At 49.3% G+C, this 22,179-nt stretch overlaps 2 protein-coding genes across 3 annotated transcripts in view; one reads left to right on the top strand and one right to left on the bottom strand.

Moving 5' to 3' along the window:
* LOC147084176 (uncharacterized) overlaps positions 1 to 22,179 on the bottom strand; it is a 339,125-nt gene that overhangs the window by 290,105 nt on the left and 26,841 nt on the right. The window lies entirely within an intron of this gene.
* On the top strand, positions 841 to 21,040 carry LOC147084177 (uncharacterized). Of its 2 annotated transcripts, none has more exons than XM_085979864.1 (3): positions 841 to 1,297; positions 2,546 to 2,708; positions 19,730 to 21,040. In XM_085979864.1, exon 3 carries the CDS (start codon positions 19,837 to 19,839, stop codon positions 20,872 to 20,874), a length of 1,038 nt encoding a protein of 345 aa, XP_085835990.1. In that variant the 5' UTR covers positions 841 to 1,297; positions 2,546 to 2,708; positions 19,730 to 19,836; the 3' UTR covers positions 20,875 to 21,040. The 2 variants fall into 2 exon arrangements, with proteins under 2 accessions (XP_085835990.1, XP_085835989.1); XM_085979863.1 differs by having other exon boundaries at positions 846 to 957.

Genomic DNA, 22,179 nt, shown 5'->3' with positions numbered 1-22,179 from the left:
CACCCGGTCGCTACACCGACAGCCATCCCACCCAAGCCCTATCCCCGTAACCCCACATATTTAATCCCCCCTAACACTAAGGGCCAATTTTTATCATAGCCAATCAACGTAACCCGCACATCTTTGGACTGTGGGAGGAAACAGGAGCACCCGGAGAAAACCCACGCAAACACGGGGAGAATGTGCAAACTCCACACAGACAGTCACCCGAGGCCGGATTTGAACCCGGGTCCCTGGCGCTGTGAGGCAACAGTGCTAATTCGATCATATTATGATCACTCCAACCCAAGGGGCCTCATACAACAAGATTGCTAATTAATCCTTTCTCGTTACATAATACCCAGTCTAAGATGGCCCGGTCTCTGGTTGGATCCTCGACATATTGGTCCAGGAAACCATCCCGTAAACACTCAAGGAATTCCTCCTCCACAGTAGAGGACATGAGATGGGGGGAGGTAGTCCCTTTAAATGTGGAGGAGGTGGGTGTCCCTTTAAATGTGGCAGGGTGGATGTCCCTTTAAATGTGGAGGGGGTTTGTGTCCCTTTAAATGTAGAGGGGGTGGGTGTCCCTTTAAATGTGCAGGGTGTGGGTGTGGAGTTTGCACATTCTCCCTGTGTCTGCGTGGGTTTCCTCCGGGTGCTCCGGTTTCCTCCCACAGTCCAAAGATGTGCGGGTTAGGTTGATTTGGCTATGATAAATTGACCCTTCCTGTTAGGGGATTAAATACGTGGGGTTACGGGGATAGGGTGGGATATGTGTCGGTGCAGGCTCGATGGGCCGAAATGGCCTCTATCTGCACTGTGGGGATTCTGTGTGTGGGTGGGTGTCCCTTTAAATGTGGAGAGGCGGGGCCGCGCATGCTCATTTGGCCCCAACACAAAACGAGGCTGCCAGTGCGCCGCCTCTGAGGAGAAGACGGAAGTTGGCCCGGGGAAGAGGCGGAATCAGCGGCCGGGGTAAAGTAAAGTGTTGGGGAATCGATTTAAATCGAGGTGAAGGGGGAGCGGAGAGCGAGATTATAAAGAAAAATACCAGAAAAAGCAAACCTGAGAGTCGGGCGGGCGGGACATCCGCGGACGCCGAACGGAGCGGTTTCATCCGCGCGGGGTGGCGGAGTGAGCCGGAACAATGTGATTCTGACTGACGGGAGCGCTGACCAATAGGAACAGGGCGGCCTGGTCCTCCAACCAATGGCGGCGCGGCAAGGGGGCAGGACCTTCCTCCCTGAGGCTGGGGCCCGATAGTGACGTCATCAGAGGAAGAGGCTTCGCTCGGTGCCGGGAGGGCGCTGGGACGGTGCGGTTTGTATTTTCTTTTTATTTATCTTCCCGCCCGCGCTTCTCTCCGCTATATTAAAAAAAAACCCTCATAAAACTCACTTTCCGCCGGTGAGCCGGACTCTCGCGGTTGCCCGGGCCTTCCACAGAATCCGAGGCCTTGCGCAGGCGCGGAGCGGCTCATTCTCGGGAGCGGGGCCCGGCGGCGCATGCGGAGTAGGGGGAGGGGGCGGGGCCTGTTCAGAGGGGGAGGATGATTGACAGGGGCACAGGGTGTGTGCTGAGCATGCGCAGTGCGGGCCGGGCGCCTGTGGCGCAGGAGAGGGCGGGGCCATGGGGCGCATGCGCGGGGTCAGCTGCAACTTTAGAGTCACAAAGGGACCGAGTGTCTTCAAATCTCTCCCCTCCTCTTCTAATTTCCTGTAAAACCAGTTTATAAAAGTCATCATTGAAAGTACAGCACGGTGACATAGTGGTTAGCACTGTTGCCTCACAGCGCCAGGGACCCGGGTTCGAATCCGGCCTCGGGTGACTGCGTGGAGTTTGCACATTCTCCCCGTGTTTGCATGGGTTTCCTCCGGGTGCTCCGGTTTCCTCCCACAGTCCAAAGATGTGCGGGTTAGGTTGATTGGCTATGATAAATTGACCCTTAGTGTTAGGGGGATTAAATACGTGGGGTTACGGGGATAGGGTGGGATATGTGTTGGTGTGGGGGTTGCGGGGATCGGGTGGGATTGTGTCGCTGCAGGCTCGATGGGCCGAAATGGCCTCTATCTGCACTGTGGGGTTTCTGTGATTCTGTGATAGGACCCGGGCCCAGGGCCTGATTGACGGGAGCTTCCGACCAATAGGGAGCGAGCGGGGCGGGGCTGGAGGAGCGAGCCGGCGGCGGGTCCTCCAACCAATCGGGGAGCCCGAGGGGTGGGACTTGCGCCGGCTGATTGGGACAGAGGAGGCTGACGGGAGATTTAATTTAAATTAATTTAATTTCCCGCCTGCTCCAACCGCCCTCCCTGCAACGTCACGACGTCGCCGGCGTGCACTGACTGACACTGAGCTCTCCACCAACGAGCGAGGGGAGGCGGAGCCTGGAGGACCGACCGAGGGGCTTTGGTCCTCCAACCAATCGCGGCGAAGGGGGAGGCGGGACCTGGGATCAGCCCGCCGCCATTTTGTAAAGCGGCCTGGTCAGAATCTGTGATCCTGGGAAAGTTTATTTTTAATGTTCCTTTCCCATTTTACAGCTCAAACTAATTTTATTTTACAGAAGATACTTGTTTTAAATATAGAAACATAGAAGATAGGAGCAGGAGTAGGCCATTCGACCCTTCGAGCCTGCTCCGCCATTCAATGCGATCATGGCTGATCATAAAAAAAGCTGTTTGTTTTTAAATTGATGGAACAGAAACAAGAAACCCTGTGGAGCAAATGTGAGTAAAAATATTTTTTCTCCCTGAATTAATTTTTTTAATATTAATTTTGTGCGTTTTTAATTATTAATTTCAAGCACTTTAAGAGAAATATGGGAGTGGTGGGGTTTCTCTTAAAGGGACAGGCGCTCTCTTTTTCTATGAGATTTTCATTAAAAATCCCCGTGGATGACCGATTTTAAAGGGACAGCGTCTCCCTTTTTATTAATGTATATTTAAGAGACTGACATTTAAAGTAGGGCTAATCCCCTGCTCCCGTAAGTGCTTGGTGAGAAATCAGGTGCTGTTTGCACTCACCCCCTCCCAATTTTCTGCCAAGGGACAGAAAGCAGAGAGTAGTGGTGAACGGTTTCTTTTCAGACTGGAGGGAGGTAAACAGTGATGTTCCCCAGGCGTCGGTATTAGGACCAATGTTCCCTCTTTTTTTTTGAGGTGCGTGGCCCCTTTAACGGGCTGCACGGCCCATTCAAATTTCTGCGCATGCGCGTTTATTCCATTTATAGGGCGGTGAGCCGGCTGCGCGGGACCTCCAGACCGCTGCGTGGCCGCGCAACTTAACGTGAACATTGATTCGGACCACTGCTTTTTTTGATATATATTAATGACCTGGACTTGGGGATCCAGGGCAAAATTTCAAAATTTACAGATGACACGAAACTCAAATGTCGCAAACAATGAGGATAGTAACAGACTTCAGGAGGATGTAGCCAGACTGGTGAAATGGGCAGAAACGTGGCAGATTAAATTTAATGTAGAGAAGTGTGAAGTGATTCATTTTGGTAGGAAGAATGAGGAGAGGCAATATAAACTAAATGGTCCAGTTTTAAAGAGGGTGCAGGAACAGAGAGGCCTCGGGGGGTATGTACACAAATCTTAGAAGGTGGCAGGACAAGTTGAGAAGGCTGTTAATAAGCATACAGGATCCTTGACTTTATTAATAGAGGAATAGAGTACAAAAGCAAGCAGGTTATGCTAAGCCTTTATAAAACACTGGCTAGGCTTCCGCTGGGCACCACACTTTAGGAAGGATGTCAAGGCCTTAGAGAGGGTGCAGAAGAAATTTACGAGAATGGGACCAGGGATGAGGGACTTGAGTTACGTGGAGAGACGGGAGAAGCTGGGGTTGTTCTCCTTGGGGCAGAGAAGATTAAGAGGAGATTTGATAGCGTTGTTCAAAATCAGGATGGATTTTGAGAGAGTAAATAAGGAGAAACCGTTTCCAATGGCTGAGGGGACAGAAACCAGATTTAAGGCGATTGGCAAAAGAACCAGAGGTGAGATGAGGAAACAGATTTTTACACCAAGTTGTTGTGATCTGGAATGCGCTGCCTGAAAGGGCGGTGGAAGCAGATTCAATCGTCACTTTCATAAAGAAGTGGGTAAATACTTGAAGGGGAGACATTTACAGGGCGAGGGGGAAACAGCAGGGGGGAGTGGGACTAATCGGAGAGCTCGACCAAAGAGCCGGCACAGGCATGGTGGGCCGAATGGCCTCCTTCTGTGCTGTTTCATTCGATGGTTCCGTCCCCATAATGAGACATTCTCAGCCCCGATGTCCTCCTGGTGAATTGGCCCTGCACCCCCTCCGAGGCCAGTGTGTCCCTTTCTGAGGTGCGGTGCCTGAAACTGAAGGCAGTCCTCCGGATGGGGCCTGAGCAAGGCTCTGGACAGCTGAGGCATGGCTGTGGATATCTGGAGTTGTGGTGTAGACAGTCCGACCTTGTCAAGTTAAGTGGGTGGCGATCAGGAGCAGGTGCCCTTTCCTCCCAGGGTGCTGTCACACTACATTAGGGCTCATGGGATTGGGGGTAATATTAGCATGGATTGAGGACTGGTTAACGGTCAGAAAACAGAGAGTAGGAATAAACGGCTCATTTTCGGGCTGGCAGGCTGTAACTAGTGGGGTCCCGCAAGGATCATTACTGGGGCCTCAGCTATTCACAATCTCCATCAATGACTTAGATGAGGGGACCGAGTGCAATGTATCCAAGTTTGCTGACGATACAAAGCTAGGTGGGAAAATAAGTTGTGAGGAGGAGACAAAGAGGCTGCAAAGGGATATCGACAGGTTCAGTGAATGGGCAAGAACATGGCAGATGGAATATAATGTGGAGAAGTGGGAAGTTATCTGCTTTGAACATAAGAAATAGGAGCAGGAATAGGCCACTTGGCCCCTCGAGCCTGCTCCGCCATTCAATAAGATCATGGCTGATCTTGGGCTCAAAGCCACTTCCCCGCCCGCTCCCGAGCACCCTTCGTGTTGAGTCTGTGCTTTCAAATGTAGTTATGCTGAATAACTGGACACAGACAACAGAAATACTTAAACAGGTCTTTAGTAACTGAGGGTCAGGGCTGAACTGGAATACACTTTGCTCCACAGGGTTTATATACCGGTGTGGTCACCACCGGTACTACAATGTACAGGAGCCATCAAAAAGTAGTCCATCACCTTAAGGTATCCTCTTAAGGTGGTACAGGTTACATACACTACAATTCCTCCCCTTTTAGCTTAACAGTGTACACCCCAATTTAAACAATACATGGATAACATGTATACAACTTTCACACAAAACTGTTCAAAGATTCAGTCTCTGAGGAGGCCTCCTGATCCGGGCCGGATAACGCCTTTCAGGGGTCTCTGGTTCTCGTTGCTGGGGTGACTGATCCATTTGATCTCCTATGGATTGAACATCATCATGTACATACGAGTCTGAGGTAGATGCTACAGGCTCAATAACTTCTTCAACTGGTGTCTCTGCCGTAGACATGGGGTCGACCCTTGTTCTCGATTCCACAAGTTGGTCAGCATGACGTCGTATTACGTTCTCTCCAACGTCTACCGTGTACATCAAGGGTCCTTGTCGGGCACGAATTGTTCCGGATTGCCATTTATCATTCCTATAGTCCCTGGCCAACACTGGTTGTCCTATTTCGAAACTCCGAGTGGCCTTGTTATTTACGTGCTGGAATTGCTTGTTTTCGACTTCCCTTCGCACATTGGGTTTTAACAAATCCAACCGGGACCGCAACCTCCTGTTATAGAACATTATGGCAGGGCTTTGATTTGTCACTGCATGCGTGGCGTTTCGATATGCCATCAGGAAATTGTCCACCTTGTGTTGTAGTGGAATATGGTCTTCGCTCATGGCCTTTATCGCCTTTTTGAACGTTTGTACAAATCTCTCGGCCAACCCATTTGTAGCCGGATGATATGGGGCAGATGTATAGTGTTTCACCCCATTCTTTTTCATGAATTTCTGGAATTCTTCTGACACGAACTGTGGTCCGTTATCTGAACATATTTGTTCCGGCAACCCATTCCTTGCAAATATGGTTCTTAGAACTGCGATTGTCTTTTCAGAGGTAGTGGTCGACATCTTAATCACTTCTGGCCATTTAGAATGTGCGTCTACCGCTATCAAAAACATGGAATCCATGAATGGACCTGCAAAGTCGATATGCACACGTTGCCATGGGGTTGAAGGCCATTCCCATGGATGCAGCGGTGCAATTGGAGGTACGTTTTGAACTTTTTGGCACCCTGAGCAGCTTTTAGTCAGATCCTCTATTTGTTTGTCGATACCTGGCCACCACACATAAGCCCTAGCAAGGCTTTTCATCTTGACTCCCCCCAGATGACCTTCATGCAGTTCCTTCAGAACTCTCTCCCTTAATTTAGGAGGAATAATCACCCTTGTTCCATACATCAATGTTCCTTGACAGATGGACAGCTGTTCTCGTCTGGCTGAGAATGCTGGTAACAGTGGGTCACCATGTGCTGGCCATCCCTTCACTGTCAAATCGTAGACCCGAGACAGTGTCAGGTCGTTTCGGGTCTCTCTCTCAATACTCGCATTGGTGACTGGTAAGCATTCGATGATGGTCGAGTGAAATATCTCGACAGGGTCAACTGCCGGTGCCTCTTCCGCTGTAGGTAGTGGCAGGGGCGACAGCCCATCAGCATTACCATGTTGCTTTGTACCTTTGAATTCGATATCATATTGATGTGCCCCTAGGAAAAGGGACCATCTCTGAAGCCTCTGCGCCGTCATAACCGGAACACCCTTCTTAGGGTTAAAAATGGAAACCAACGGCTGGTGATCTGTCAGCAGCGTAAACTTTTGGCCTTGCAGGTAATGGCTAAATTTCTTAACTCCCCACACGAGGCTGAGAGCCTCCCTATCTATCTGAGCATAGTTGTGCTCTGCGGAGGTCAATGATCTGGATGCGAACGCGACTGGCCTTTCCAAGCCATTTGGCAACTTATGTGAGAGCACTGCCCCGATACCATATGGAGAAGCATCACACGCTAAGCGAATAGGCAGCGTTGGGTTAAAGTGAGCCAACACTTCCTTAGAGGTGATCAGTGCCTTGCTTTTTTGAAAAGCCCGCTTACAATCCTCGCTCCACTTCCATGGTACTCCCATTTGCAAAAGAGTGTTCAGCGGGTGTAACACCGTGGATAAATTTGGAAGAAACTTGTGGTAATAGTTAACCAACCCAAGGAACGACCTCAACTGGGATACATTTTCCGGAGCGGGAGCTTTCACAACAGCTTCGATCTTGTCAGGTGACTTATGGAGCCCCTCCTGGTCAATGACGTGGCCGCAGTATGAGATTCGCTTTTGAAAGAACTCACATTTCTGGCGATTAACTCTGAGTCCATATTCTTTCAATCTGGTGAGCACCTGCTCCAAATTCGCGAGGTGCTCCTTATCATCATCTCCTGTAATCAGAATGTCGTCCAGGTAGCATTGTGTGCCTGGAATTCCCTGCAATACCTGCTCCATGGCCCTTTGCCAAATCGCTGGAGCCGATGCCACTCCAAAAACCAGTCTATTATACCGATATAAGCCCTTATGTGTGTTGATCGTGAGATACTGGCGTGACGCTTCATCAACTTCCATCTGTAGGTATGCCTGCGCCAGGTCTATCTTGGTGAAGTGTTTCCCGCCAGACAGCGAAGCGAAGATATCTTCAATCCGCGGAAGCGGATATTGCACCGTGTGAAGAACCGGATTAACAGTGATCTTGAAATCGCCACAGATGCGAACCTTCCCAGGTTCTCCCGGCTTGTTGCTCAACGAACGCTTCATGATGGGAACAATGGGCGTGGCCCATTCGCTCCAGTCCACCTTTGACAGTACTCCTGAATGTTCTAGCCCTTCCAGCTCTGCTTCCACAGCAGGTCGTATCGCATAAGGTACCGGTCTAGCTTTGAAAAATTTCAGGTTTGCATGTTCTTCAACCTTGATGTTTGCCGTAATTCCTTTCAGTGTTCCCAGTCCCTGTTGGAACACCTCCTTAGCATCGTCCAATATTCTGGACAGTCGTTTAGGTTTGACGTCGTCCTCTTTACAGGAATCTACAGTTAGTGCTTGTATGGAATGCCAGTCCACATTTATTCTCCGGATCCATTCCCGTCCCAGTAGTGGCGGACCTCCATCAGGTAACACATACAAGTCCATTTCCTGACTTTCTTTACCATTGTAGACCACCTTTACCTTTATCTTTCCGATGGGGTATACTATTTGCCCCGTGTATGTTTTCAATACAATCTCCGTATCCCTCAGGGGAATGTGTGAGAATAACCTTTTGTAATCTTGCTTATTCATGACCGTCAATGCCGATCCAGTGTCCCAATTCCATCTTCACTTGGACTCCTGCTATCCGAAGCATGACCCAGATAGTTTGGTGGTCTGCTGAGTTACCCACATTATGTATTTTTAGACAACCCAGTTCCTTACTGCTGGAGTCTGAATCCGTCTTCTGTTCATCCGAACTGTTCTCTGTCACCTTGTGTACTTTTTTGTACTTCTCCTGCGGCGACTTTTTGCTGCTGGTCTTCTTTCCTGACCGGCATACTCTCGCTATGTGACCAAGTTTGCCACATTGCCTGCATTCTTTATCTTTGAACCAGCACTGGTTCTGGTCATGCGTTGTCCTTCCGCAACGATAGCACTTTACTGCGCCCAATGCCATTTCATTGGTGCTGAATTCCAATGGCCTTTGCTGCATTTCTGCAGTGCCTCGTGCTGCTGCCTCGTGCGATGCTGCAATGCTGAAAGCTTTGTCCAGCGTAAGATCCTTTTCCTCTAGCAGTCGCTTCTGGGTTCCATCCCTTAGGAGCCCACACACAAACTTATCTCTCAGTGCGTCTGCTAGTCCTGTACCGAACTGACAGTACTTTGATAACTTGCACAGTTCAATTAAGAATTCAGCGTTGCTTTCTTCTTTCAGTTGAATTCTTTTGTAGAATTTAAATCGTTCCGCTATCAGCAGCGGCGTGGGGTTTAAATGCTCTTGCAGGATAGTAACAATATCCGCGAAACTCTTTCCTACCGGTTTATCTGGTGTTACAAGGTTCCTTAATAACCCGTACGTCTTCGCACCCATTGAGTTTAATAGGGTTAGTGCTTTCTTATCCACCGGTACCTCATTCGCTATACAATAAACTTCAACGCGTTCCACATAAGTGGCCCAATCTTCCACATCGCTATCAAAAGCAGTGATGTTACCCGTTTTTGGCATCTTGTTGAGTTTCCTTTCCTTCGGATTATGATTATTATTTTATTTTATTTTTCAAAATGGCGGCTTCCCGCACTTGGCGGCTTTTCCCGCGCTTGTCTTCTTCCCCCGCTGACTAAAAATGGCGATTACTGCGCTGTTGCCGTTCTCACCTCCCAGCGGTCCTTTATTTTCCCCGACGCTGCTGCTCTTGTTCCCCACCGCTCCCGCGGTCCTCGTGGACATAAACGCTTTTCTGGCTGCTGCGCGTCTCTGCCCCGATTGCAGTCCGGCCCCTGACACCGGCTGCGGTCGTGTTCTCCGCCCTTTTCGTCGTTTCCCTCCCCTTCTCTTACTGACAACTCGGCTGACTTCCCCCCCGTGCCGCTCGATCGGGCTTACCCGCCGCTGTCGTCGAAGGGATGTTCAGTGATGTTAGACTTCGTGGCCAGAACCCAACCCGGGTTCCCGATTGCCTCCCGTGCTATGCAGTGCCCAGCAGGATGTTGAGGGTGGATGTCCTTGTTCGACGCCCGTTTCAGAGGCAAAGCTTCCTTTGATGCAACTGCCGCTAGGTAAGATCAGACTCGTCGCCACTGTTGAGTCTGTGCTTTCAAATGTAGTTATGCTGAATAACTGGACACAGACAACAGAAATGCTTAAACAGGTCTTTAGTAACTGAGGGTCAGGGCTGAACTGGAATACACTTTGCTCCACAGGGTTTATATACCGGTGTGGTCACCACCGGTACTACAATGTACAGGAGCCATCAAAAAGTAGTCCATCACCTTAAGGTATCCTCTTAAGGTGGTACAGGTCACATACACTACACTTCGCTCCCTTATCTTGCCAAAAATCTGTCTATCTCCACCTTAAATGTATTTAATGACCCAGCCTCCACGGCTCTCTGGGGCAGAGAATTCCACAGATTTAAGACCCTCTGGGTGAAGAAATTCCTCCTCATCTCTGTCCTAAATGGCTTACTCCTTTTCCTTAGACTGTGACCCCTGGTTCTGGACTCCCCGGCCATCGGGAACATCCTTCCTGCATCCAGTCTGTCCAGTCCTGTTAGAATTTTATAAGTTTCAATTAGATCCCCTCTCATTCTTCTAAACTCCAGTGAGTATAAGCCCAATCGACCCAATCTCTCCTCATACGTCATTCCTGCCATCCCAGGTATCAGTCTGGTGAATATTCGCTGCACTCCCTCCATGGCAAGAATATCCTTCCTCAGATAAGGCGACCAAAACTGCACACAATGCTCAAGGTGTTGTCTCACCAAGGCCCTGTACAACTGCAGCAAGACATCCTTGTTCTTGTACTCGAAACCTCTCGCTATGAAGGCCAACATACCATTTGCCTTCTTAACCGCCTGCTGCACCTGCATGCTTACCTTCAGCGACTGGTGCACAAGGACACTTCCCCTTCTCCCAATCTATTGCCGTTCAGATAATAAGCTGCCTTCCTGTTTTTGCCACCAAACTGGATAACCTCACATTTATCCACACTATCCTGCATCTGCCATGCTTCTGCCCAATCACCCAACCTGCCCAAATCATACTGGAGCTTCTCGGCATCCTCCTCAGAGCACACATGTCCACCCAACTTTGTGTCGTCTGCAAACTTGGAGATATTACATCTAGTTGCCTCGTCTAGATTATTTATATATATTATGAATAGCTGGGGTCCTAGGACCGATTCCTGTGGTACCCCACTAGTCACTGCCTGCCACTCGGAAAAAGAGCCGTTTATTCCAACTCTTTGCTTCCTGTCTGCCAACCAGTTCTTTATCCAAGTCAGTACCTTGCCCCCAATCCCATGTGCCTTAACTTTACACGCTAATCTCTTATGCGGGACCTTATCGAAAGCCTTCTGAAAGTCCAAATACACCACATCCACTGGTTCTCCCTTATCTATTCTACCAGTTACATCCTCAAAAAATTCCAGTAGATTAGTCAAGCACGATTTACCTTTTGTAAATCCATGTTGACTTTGTCTGATCCTGTCACTTTTTTTTACATCTTTTATAATGGACTCTAGCATTTTCCCCACTACCGATGTCAGGCTTACTCGTCTATAATTCCCCGTTTTCTCTCTACCACCTTTTTTGAATAGTGGGGTAACATTAGCTACCCTCCAATCCATGGGAAGTGTTCCAGAGTCTATCGAATTTTGGAAGATGACCAGCAATTCTGTCCCTCTAGTGCTACTTGTCTCTCCCAGTCCTCTCTTCACCTTGTTTCTCCTCTCTAATGTTTCACCCTGGTGCCCATCCCCCTGTCTAATTAATTTAAACCCTCCCCCACAGCACTAGTTAACCGTCCCATGAGGACATTGGTCCCAGCTCTGTTGAGGTGCAACCCGTCCACCTTGGACAGGTCCCTCCTGCCCCAGAACTGGTCCCTCCTGCCCCAGGAATCTGAAGTCCTGCAATATTTCTCTTTCAGGTACTTCTCCAATTCCCTTTTGAAAGCGGTGATTGAATCTGCCTCCACCACCCTTTCAGGCAGTGCATTCCAGATCCTAACCACTCGCTGCGTCAAAAAGTTTTTCCTCATGTCGCCTTTGGTTCTTTTGTCAATCACCTTAAATCTGTGTCCTCTGGTTCTCGACCCCTCTGCCAATTGGAAGAGTTTCTCTCTATCTACTCTGTCCAGACCCCTCTTGATTTTGAACACCTCTATCAAATCTCCTCTCAATCTTCTCTGCTCCAAGGAGAACAACCCCAGCTTCTCCAGTCTATCAATGTAACTGAAGTCCCTCATCCCTGGAATCATTCCCGTAAATCTTTTCTGCACCCTCTCTAAGGCCTTCACATCCTTCCTAAAGTGCGGTGCCCAGGATTGGACACAATACTCCAGTTGAGGCCGAACCAGTGTTTTATACAGTTTCATCATAATTTCACATTTTTGTACTCTATACCTCTATTCATGAAGCCCAGGTTTCCGTAAGCTTTTTTAACTGCTTTCTCAACCTGCCCTGCCACCTTCAATGATTTGTGCACATATACCCCCAGGTCTCTCTGTTCACGCACCCACTTTAGGATTGTACCCTTTAGTTTATATTTCCTCTCCTCATTCTTTCTACCAAAATGTATCACTTCGCACTTTTCTGCATTAAATTTAATCTGTCACGTGTCCGCCCATTCCACCAGCCTGTCTATGTCCACTTGAAGTCTATCACTATCTTCCTCACTGTTCACTATACTTCCAAGTTCTGTGTCATCTGCAAATTTTGAAATTGTGCCTTGTACACCCACATCCAAGTCTTTAATATATATCAAGAAAAGCAGTGGCCCTTGAATCGACCCCTGGGGAACACCACTGTGTACCTTCCTCCAGTCCGAAAAACAACCATTCACCACTACTCACTGTTTCCTGTCACTTAGCCAATTCCCTATCCATGCAGCCACTGTCCCTTTTACTCCATGGGCTTCAACTTTGCTGGTAAGCCTATTATGTGGCACTTTGTCGAATGCCTTGGCAATCTATGCACACCACGTTAACCGCATTGCCCTCATCAACCCTCTCTGTTACCTCATCAAAAAACTCCATCAAGTTGGTTAAACACAATTTGCCTTTAACAAATCCATGCTGGCTTTCCTTAATTAATCCGCACTTGTCCAAGTCACTGTTAATTTTGTCCCTGATTATTGTTTCTAAAAGTTTCCCCACTACCGAGGTTAAACTGACTGGCCTGTAGTTGCTGGGTTTGAACAAGGGTGTAACATTTGCAATTCTCCAGTCCTCTGGCACCACCCCCGTATCGAAGGAGGATTTTAATGCAAGGAATCTTGCGAATAAGGTGGATGAACTGAAGGTGTTGATGAACACATGGGAGTATGATATTGTTGCTATCACGGAGACATGGTTGAGGGAGGGGCAAGACTGGCAGCTCAATATTCCGGGGTATAGAATCTTCAGGCGAGACAGAGGGCGGGGGGTAAAAGGAGGGGGTGCCGCAATATTAATTAAGGAGTCAATTACTGCTGTAAGGAGGGATGATATATTAACAGGTTCCTCTAATGAGGCCATATGGGTAGAACTTAAAAACAAAAAGGGGGCAAGCACTTTGCTGGGAGTGTACTATAGGCCCCCAAACAGTCAGGGGGAGATAGAGGAACAGATATGTAGGCAAATCTCAGAGAAGTGTGCAAATAATAGGGTAATAATAGTGGGGGATTTCAACTTCCCCAATATTAACTGGGATAGTCAGAGTGTGAAAGGCTTAGAGGGTGCAGAATTCTTAAAGTGCATCCAGGAGAGCTTTTTGAGCCAGCATGTAGAAAGTCCTACAAGAGAGGGGGCGGTACTGGACCTAATTCTAGGGAATATGGCCGGGCAAGTGGTAGAAGTGTTAGTAGGAGAGCATTTTGGTGACAGTGACCATAATTCGGTGAGATTTAAGGTAGTCATGGAAAAGGACAGGGATTGACCGGAAATAAAGGTTCTAAATTGGGGGAAGGCCGATTTTAATATGATAAGGCAGGATCTGGCCAAAGTGGACTGGGATCAGCTACTTGTCGGAAAATCCACATCGGGGCAATGGGAGCCTTTCAGAAAGGAAATTGAGAGAGTACAATGGCAACATGTTCCTGTAAAGGTCAAGGGTGGGACCAAAAAGCCCAGGGAACCTTGGATGTCAAGGGATATACGAGAATGCATTAGGGAAAAAAAGGGGGGCTTTTGGCAGATACAAAGGACTAAAGACAGAGGAAGCCCTAGAGGAGTGTAAAAAGTGCAGGGGGATACTTAAAAAAAGAAATTAGGAGAGCGAGGAGGAACCATGAAATAACACTGGCGAGCAAAATAAAGGAAAATCCTAAGGTGTTTTATAAGTATATTAAGGGCAAGAGGATAACTAGGGAAAGAGTAGGGCCCATTAGGGACCAAAGTGGCAATCTGTGTGTGGAGCCAGAAGATGTAGGTGGGGTTTTAAATGAATTTTTTGCATCTGTGTTCACTATGGAGAAGGACGATGTAGACATAAAAATCGGGCAGGGGGACTGTGATATACTTGAACATATTAGCATCGAGAGGGAGGAGGTACTAGCGGTTTTAGCAGGCTTAAAAGTGGATAAATCCCCAGGCCCGGACGAGATATATCCCAGGCTGCTGTGTGAGGCAAAGGAGGAGATTGCAGGGGCTCTGACACAAATTTTCAGAACCTCTCTGGCCACAGGGGATGTGCCAGAGGACTGGAGAACAGCTAACGTGGTACCATTATTCAAGAAGGGTAGTAGGGATAAACCAGGGAATTACAGGCCAGTGAGCCTAACATCAGTGGTAGGGAAATTATTGGAAAAAATTCTGAGGGACAGAATTAGTCTCCACTTGGAGAGGCGAGGATTAATTAGGGATAGGCAGCATGGCTTTGTCAAGGGAAGATCATGTCTGACCAATTTGATTGAATTTTTCGAGGGGGTGACTAGGTGTGTGGATGAGGGTAGTGCAGTGGATGTGCTATACATGGATTTCAGTAAGGCTTTCGATAAAGTCCCGCATAGGAGACTGGTCAAGAAGGTAAGAGCCCATGGGATCCAGGGTGCCTTGGCACATTGGATCCAAAACTGGCTTAGTGGCAGAAGGCAGAGGGTGATGGTCGATGGTTTTTGTGACTGGAAGCCTGTGTCCAGTGGGGTACCGCAGGGATCGGTGCTGGGTCCCTTGCTGTTTGTGGTCTACATTAATGATTTGGATGTGAATGTAAAGGGTATGATCAGTAAGGTCGCAGATGACACGAAAATTGGTGGGGTGGTAAATAGCGAGGAGGTAGCCTCAGTCTGCAGGACGATATAGATGGCTTGGTCAGATGGGCGGAACAGTGGCAAATGGAATTTAACCCTGAAAAGGGTGAGGTGATGCATTTTGGAGGGACTAACAAGGCAAGGGAATACACAATGAGTGGTAAGACCCTAGGAATGACAGAGGATCAGAGGGACCTTGGTGTGCATGTACATAGATCCCTGAAGGCAGCAGAACAGGTGGATAAGGTGGTTAAAAAGGCATATGGGATACTTGCCTTCATTAGCCGAGGCATAGAATATAAGAGCAGGTTGGTTATGATGGAGTTGTACAAAACACTAGTTAGGCCACAGCTGGAATACTGTGTGCAGTTCTGGTCGCCACACTATAGGAAGGATGTGATTGCATTGGAGAGGGTGCAGAGGAGATTCACCAGGATGTTACCTGGGCTGGAGCACTTCAGCTATGAAGAGAGACTGGACAGGCTGGGGTTGTTTTCCTTCGAGTAGAGAAGGCTGAGGGGGGACCTGATTGAGGTGTACAAAATTATGAGGGGCATAGATAGGGTAGATAGAAAGGAACTTTTCCCCTTAGTAGAGGGGTCAATAACCAGGGGGCATAGTTTCAAGGTAAGGGGCAGGAGGTTTAGAGGGGATTTGAGGAAAAGCTTTTTCACCCAGAGGGTGGTTGGAATCTGGAACTCACTGCCTGAAAGGGTGGTAGAGGCAGGAACCCTCACAACATTCAAGAAGCATTTGGATGAGCACTTGAAACGCCATAGCATACAAGGCTACGGACCAAGTGCTGGAAAATGGGATTAGAATAGACAGGGCTTGATGGCCGGCGCGGACACGATGGGCCGAAGGGCCCCTTTCTGTGCTGTATAAATCTATGACTCTATGGTAGCACTCTTGCCTCTGAGGCATAAGGTTGTGGGTTCAAGTCCCACTCCAGAGAATTGAGCGCAAAAATCCAGGCTGACACTCCAGTGCAGTACTGAGGCACTGTCAGAGGTGGCGTCTTTCGGATGAGACATTAAACTGAGGCCCTGTCTGCTCTCTCAGGTGGATGTAAAAGAGCCCATGACACTATTTTGAGAAAGAAAGACTTGCATTTATATAGTGCTTTCATGACCAGCAGACGTCTTGAAGTGCTTTACAGCCAATGAAGTACTTTTGAGGTGTAGTCACTGTTGTAATGTGGGAAAGAGCAGGGGAAATATCGCCGGTGTCCTAGCCAATGTTCATCCCTCAATCAATGTAACAAAAGGATAATAGCAAAATACTGCGGATGCTGGAAATCTGAAATAACAACAGGAAATGCTGGAAACACTCAGCAGGCCAGGCAACATCCGTAGAGAGAGAAACAGAGTTAACAAAAAGATAGATTATCTGGTCAATATCACATTGCTGTTTGTGGGAGCTTGCTGTGCGCTAATTGACTTCTGTGTTTCCTACATTACAACAGTGACTACACTTCAAACAGTACTTCATTGGCTGTAAAGTGCTTTGGGACGTCCGGTGGTGGCGAAGGCGCTATAGAAATGCAAGTGTTTCTTTCTTCACTGGTCTCACCAGCGACCTCTTCTGGCTGATGGTTGATTGACAGACAATAGTCCGCGCATGCGCACAGGGAGCGGCGGTTTGGACCTAGTCCGGCGCAGCGACCCCTCCCGGTCACCAAGGGCAGCAACTGCGCATGCCCAGAGGAGACCAACCCCCCTCCCCCACACGGAGCTGCGCCTGCGCGGTCGGATCCTGCCAGAGGGAGTCGGTGCGGGCCATTCCTGGGAAAGGCCTTGGTGTCGGTTCCAGAGTCTCGATCGGTGACGCAAAGTGAGTTTTCTCCACTCCGATTGGGTGGAGAATCACGCGGGGTGGGGGGGAGGGGTAGATCGGGAGAGAACAGAGAAATAGAAAAACCCGAGAGTCCACGAGGCCCCGGACCGAGCGGCGTCAGTTGGACGGAGCACGTGATCTCCTCGGGGACACGTGACCGAGCCCACGGCCTGATTGACGGGAGCTTCCGACCAACAGGGAGCTAGCGGGGCGGGGCTGGAGGAGCGAGCTGGCGGCGGGTCCTCCAACCAATCGGGGAGCCTGAGGGGCGGGACTAGCGCCGGCTGATTGTCTGATCCACAGGGCAGCGAGTTTCTCCAGTCCCTTGTTCAGGGCCCGGGGCCAGGGGAGGCTGTGGGCCTTTATTCCCCTCATTGGACACAAGGCTCTTTGGCTCACAACACACTGGCTCAGGTTTTAATAGAGACTTTTTAAATTCATCAATAAAAGCAGATAAACCTCGTGCTTCTGTGGAACAAACTTTCTAATATTTTATAGAATCATAGAATGGTTACAGCACAGAAGGAGGCCATTCAGCCCGTCGAGCCCGTGCCGGCTCTCTGCAAGACCACTTCAGCGAGTCCCACTCCCCGCCCTTTCCCCGTAACCCTGCACATTTCTTTACTTCAGGCACTTATCCAATTCCCTTTTGAAAGCGGTGATTGAATCTGCCTCCACCACCCTTTCAGGCAGTGCATTCCAGATCCTAACCACTCGCTGAGTAAAAAAGTTTTTCCTCATGTCGCCTTTGGTTCTTCTGCCAATCACCTTAAATCTGTGTCCTCTGGTTCGCGACCCTTCCACCAATGTGAACAGTTTCTCTCTATCTACTCTGTCCAGAACCCTCATCATTTTGAACACCTCCATCAAATCTCATCTCAACCTTCTCTACACTAAGGAGAACAACCCCAGCTTCTCGAGTCTCTCCACATAACTGAAGTCCCTCATCCCTGGAACCATTCTTGTAAATCTTTTCTGCACCCTCTCTAAAGCCTTCACATCCTTCCTAAAGGGCGGTGCCCAGAATTGGACACAATACTCCAGTTGGGGCCGAACCAGTGTTTTATAAAGGTTCATCATAACCTCCTTGTTTTTGGACTCTATACCTCTATTTATAAAGCCCAGGTTCCCGTAAGCTTTTTTAACCGCTTTCTCAACCTGCCCTGCCACCTTCAACGATTTGTGCACACATACCCCCCGGTCTCTCTGTTCATGCACCCACTTTAGGATTGTACCCTTTAGTTTATATTGCCTCTCCTCATTCTTCCTACCAAAATATATCAGTTCGCACTTTTCTGCATTAAATTTCATCTCCCACGTGTCCGCCCATTCCACCAGCCTGTCTATGTCCCCTTGAAGTCTATCACTAACCTCCTCACTGTTCACTATACTTCCAAGTTTTGTGTCATCTGCATATTTTGAAACTGTGCCCTGTACACCCAAGTCAAAGTCATTAATATATATCAAGAAAAGCAGTGATCCTAGTACCGACCCCTGGGGAACACCACTGTGTACCTTCCTCCAGTCTGAAAAACAACTGTTCACCACTACTCTCTGTTTCCTGTCACTTTGCCAATTTTGTATCCATGCTGCCACTGTCCCTATTATTCCATGGGTATCAACTTTGCTGGTAAGCCGAGTATGTGGCTCTTTGTCGAACGCCTTTTGGAAATCCATGTACACCAAGTTAACCGCATTGCCCTCATCAACTCTCTCTGTTACCTCATCAAAAAACTCAATCAGAATCAGAGCGGCCGGGCCCAGCGGACGTGCGGCCAGGGCCCAGGCACCAGGAAACCCAGGGTGCAGCGCCTCCCCCATCCGAGCCGCCGCTTCCCGGTTTCTTCAGCCGGTTCCACCAAGTCCGACTCGGGGCAAAGGACAGGAGCCAGGCTCCCAGAATGGCCCGTGGCCCCGGAGAGCATATGCACTCTCAGCGGGGAAATCAGCGCGTTGGATAGAGCGGTTTCTGGGGCGCGGTGATTGTGGGTGCTGCGGCCACCATTAGTCAACAGCTGTGGGGAAGAGTTTTATTGCAGGTGATGGAAGGTAGGTCCCTGGCCCCCTGTGTAGGTCTTTTTGTTGCTTCAGTTTGAGCTGGAGTGGAGATGGAGGAGAAGCTGCTGGGTTTAATCCCCAGTACTTCTGAGCCCAGGGGGACCCAACAGTTTCCAATGTGTGACAGTCAAGGGTGGTGGATTCTGGGGGAGATTAGGTTGTTACACAGACACTGTCCCTACAATGTAAAAGAGTATTGTTTTAGGAATAAGTATTTCTGTAGAGGCTTTTAATCCATTTTACATATACAGGTTTGTTTTAATTCATTCTTGGGATGTGGGCGTCGCTCGCAAGACCAGAATATGTTGCCAATCCCCATTTTCCCGTTGAGAAGGTGATGGTGGGCCGCCTTCTTGAACCGCTGCAGTCCGTGTGGTGAAGGTACTCCCACAATGCTGTTGTGTAAGGAGTTCCAGGATTTTCACCCAGTGATGATGTAGCAACGGCGATATATGTCCAAGTCAGGATGGTGTGTGACTGGGAGAACTTGGAGGTGATGGTGTTCCCATGCACCTTCTGCCCTTGTCCTTCTAGGTGCTGGAGGTTGTGGGTTTTGGAGGTTCTGTCAAAGTTCTGGTCGAGTTGCAGATGTATAAAGTCCGTCTCCTTCACCCCCTCCCACTCCCACCTCTCTCTCTCTCTCTCTCTCTCTCTCTCTCCTCCCATAGAGGCCAGAGGCCCAGACCAGGTGGCAGATTCCCTTCACCGAGGGACATTAGTGAACCAGTGGGATTTTATGACAATCCGGCAGCTTTCATGGTCACTTTTTTCTAGTGCCGGCCCCACAAATGACCAGATTCATGGAGCTCAATTTCACAACCTGCCTCTTTAGTGGGTTCTCTCTCACGCTCCCTGTTTTAAATTCATTTTACAGGGTATTAGAAGGGGAGGATTTGCAGACAGGAAACTCAAACCAAACATCACGTCAAGATCTGACACTCACTCGATTCATCAGGAACTGAATATCATCGGCCTTTGAATATGGAAGCAAAAAGCACCGTTCACATCGGGGAGAGGCCGTTCACCTGCTCCGAGTGTGGGAAGGGATTCACTAATTCATCCCGCCTGCTGAGACACCAGCGAGTTCACACTGATGAGAGACCTTTTAACTGCTCGGACTGTGGGAATTGCTTTAAAAGTTCCGGGGCACTGATACACCATCAACGTGTTCACACTGGGGAGAGACCGTTCAGGTGCTCGCACTGCGGGACTGGGTTTGGGCAGTCATCTGACCTCACTGTACACCAGCGAGTTCACACTGGGGAGAGGCCGTTCACCTGCTCCGTGTGTGGGAAGGGATTCACTCGCTCATCCCACCTGCTGACACACCAGCGAGTTCACACTGGGGAGAGGCCATTCACCTGCTCCGTGTGTGGGAAGGGATTCGCTCGTTCATCCAACCTGCTGATACACCAGCGAGTTCACACTGATGAGAGACCTTTTAAATGCTCGGACTGTGGGAAGTGCTATAAAGTGTCCGGGGAACTGATACGCCATCAACGTGTTCACACTGATGAGAGACCGTTCAGGTGCTCTCACTGCGGGACTGGGTTCAGGCGATCATCTGACCTCACTGTACACCTGTGCACTCACACTGGGGAGAGGCCGTTCACCTGCTCTCACTGCGGGACTGGGTTTAGGCAGTCATCTGAGCTCACTATACACCAGCGCACTCACACTGGGGAGCGGCCGTTCACCTGCTCCGTGTGTGGGAAGGGATTCACTCGCTCATCCCACCTGCTGACACACCAGCGCACTCACACTGGGGAGCGGCCGTTCACCTGCTCTGACTGTGGGAAGGGATTCACTGAGTCATACCACCTGCTGACACACCAGCGAGTTCACACTGGGGAGAGACCGTTCACCTGCCCTGAGTGTGGGAAGGGATTCACTCAGTCATCCCACCTGCTGAGACACCAGCGAGTTCACACTGGGGAGAGGCCGTTCACCTGCCCTGAGTGTGGGAAGGGATTCACTCAGTCATCCAACCTGCTGAGACACCAGCGAGTTCACAAGTGACTGCAGGGATTGGATTCTGTTGTTGCTGCTGTTAATCACATCCAGGACTGAACCATGTTCATTCTGACAGGTGGGGATTGTTTCTGCTGATGTTAATAAGTCCGGGAACTGGGCTGGAGTTTAATATTCTGGATAGATGTCAAATAAATCAGCTTTGTGTTAAACACATTGTTGCAGATTTTCTTCTTTCCCACCTCAGTGTTTAGCATCACCTGGCTGGAGCTCAGAAAGGACAATCTGGGGGAGGATCATACGGTGGGAACAGAACTCCAGCCTGGACACTGTCCTTCAGGGCCACACTGAGGGGGGCAAACGGCACTTTGGTCTTTCTCGTCTCTCTTCACTGACAGCAAAGTTGCCGTGCGGGTTAATCTCGAGGCGTGTGAGAAATGTGTCCCAGCTGCTCTCTGCCACAGTTTAGAGCTCTTAGACACGGAACTGGAGGCTCCTTTACGAATGTAGCCCAGTGCTTTTTATTTAATGGCCTTATTAACCTGTGTTGCTACTTTTAGTGATTTGTGTACCTGTATCCCTGGATCCCTCTGCTCCTCCAGCCCATTTAGACTATTAGGGGGAAATTCGGTGGCGCCCCCTTTGGGTCGCTAACGTCACCGGGGCTAATTTTAGCGCCCTGAAAAAGTTAGCGACCCTGCGCATTAAATTCAGTGGTAGCGCCCCAGGCAGGAGGCGGGGTGCTACTGGAAGCGCTCCCTTCCCTCTTGAGGCGCTACCAGTGAATTTCACGGTGCTTCGTGTAGCATCGCCATACCCGTCGGCACATAGCACCATGTTATAGCAGACCTCCCTCCCTGATTAAAGGGGAGGGGCCTAGCACTGCGCACACCGGGGCCCTGCTGGGCCACTGGGGAACGGGGTGTTGGATCAAGAGGAGCGCCGGGCTGAGAGATCGTGGCCGGCACCCCGAAGAATAAAGGGGAAACATAGAAGATAGGAGCAGGAGTCGGCCATTCGGCCCTTTGAGCCTGCTCCGCCATTCAATGAGATCATGGCTGATCATCCAAATTCAGTACCCTGTTCCTGCCTTCTCCCCATATCCCTTGATCCCTTTAGCCTTAAGAAATATATCCAACTCTTTTTGAATATATTTAATGAACTGGCCTCCAACGCCCTCTGTGGCAGAGAATTCCACAGGTTCACCACTCTCTGGGTGAAGAAATTCCTCCTGATTTCAGTCCTAAATGGCTTACCCCTTATCCTTAGACTATAACCCCTGGTTCTGGACTCCCCGGCAATCATAAAAATCCTTCCTGCATCTACTCTGTCCAGACCTGACAGAATTTTATA

This window comes from Somniosus microcephalus, unplaced genomic scaffold (genome assembly GCF_052327205.1).
Source record: "Somniosus microcephalus isolate GS21.2 unplaced genomic scaffold, FLI_Smic_1.0 scaffold1, whole genome shotgun sequence".
Lineage (NCBI taxonomy): Eukaryota > Metazoa > Chordata > Chondrichthyes > Squaliformes > Somniosidae > Somniosus > Somniosus microcephalus.
Note: the sequence above shows the minus strand (reverse complement) of the source record. Positions and strands in the feature narration are given on the sequence as shown.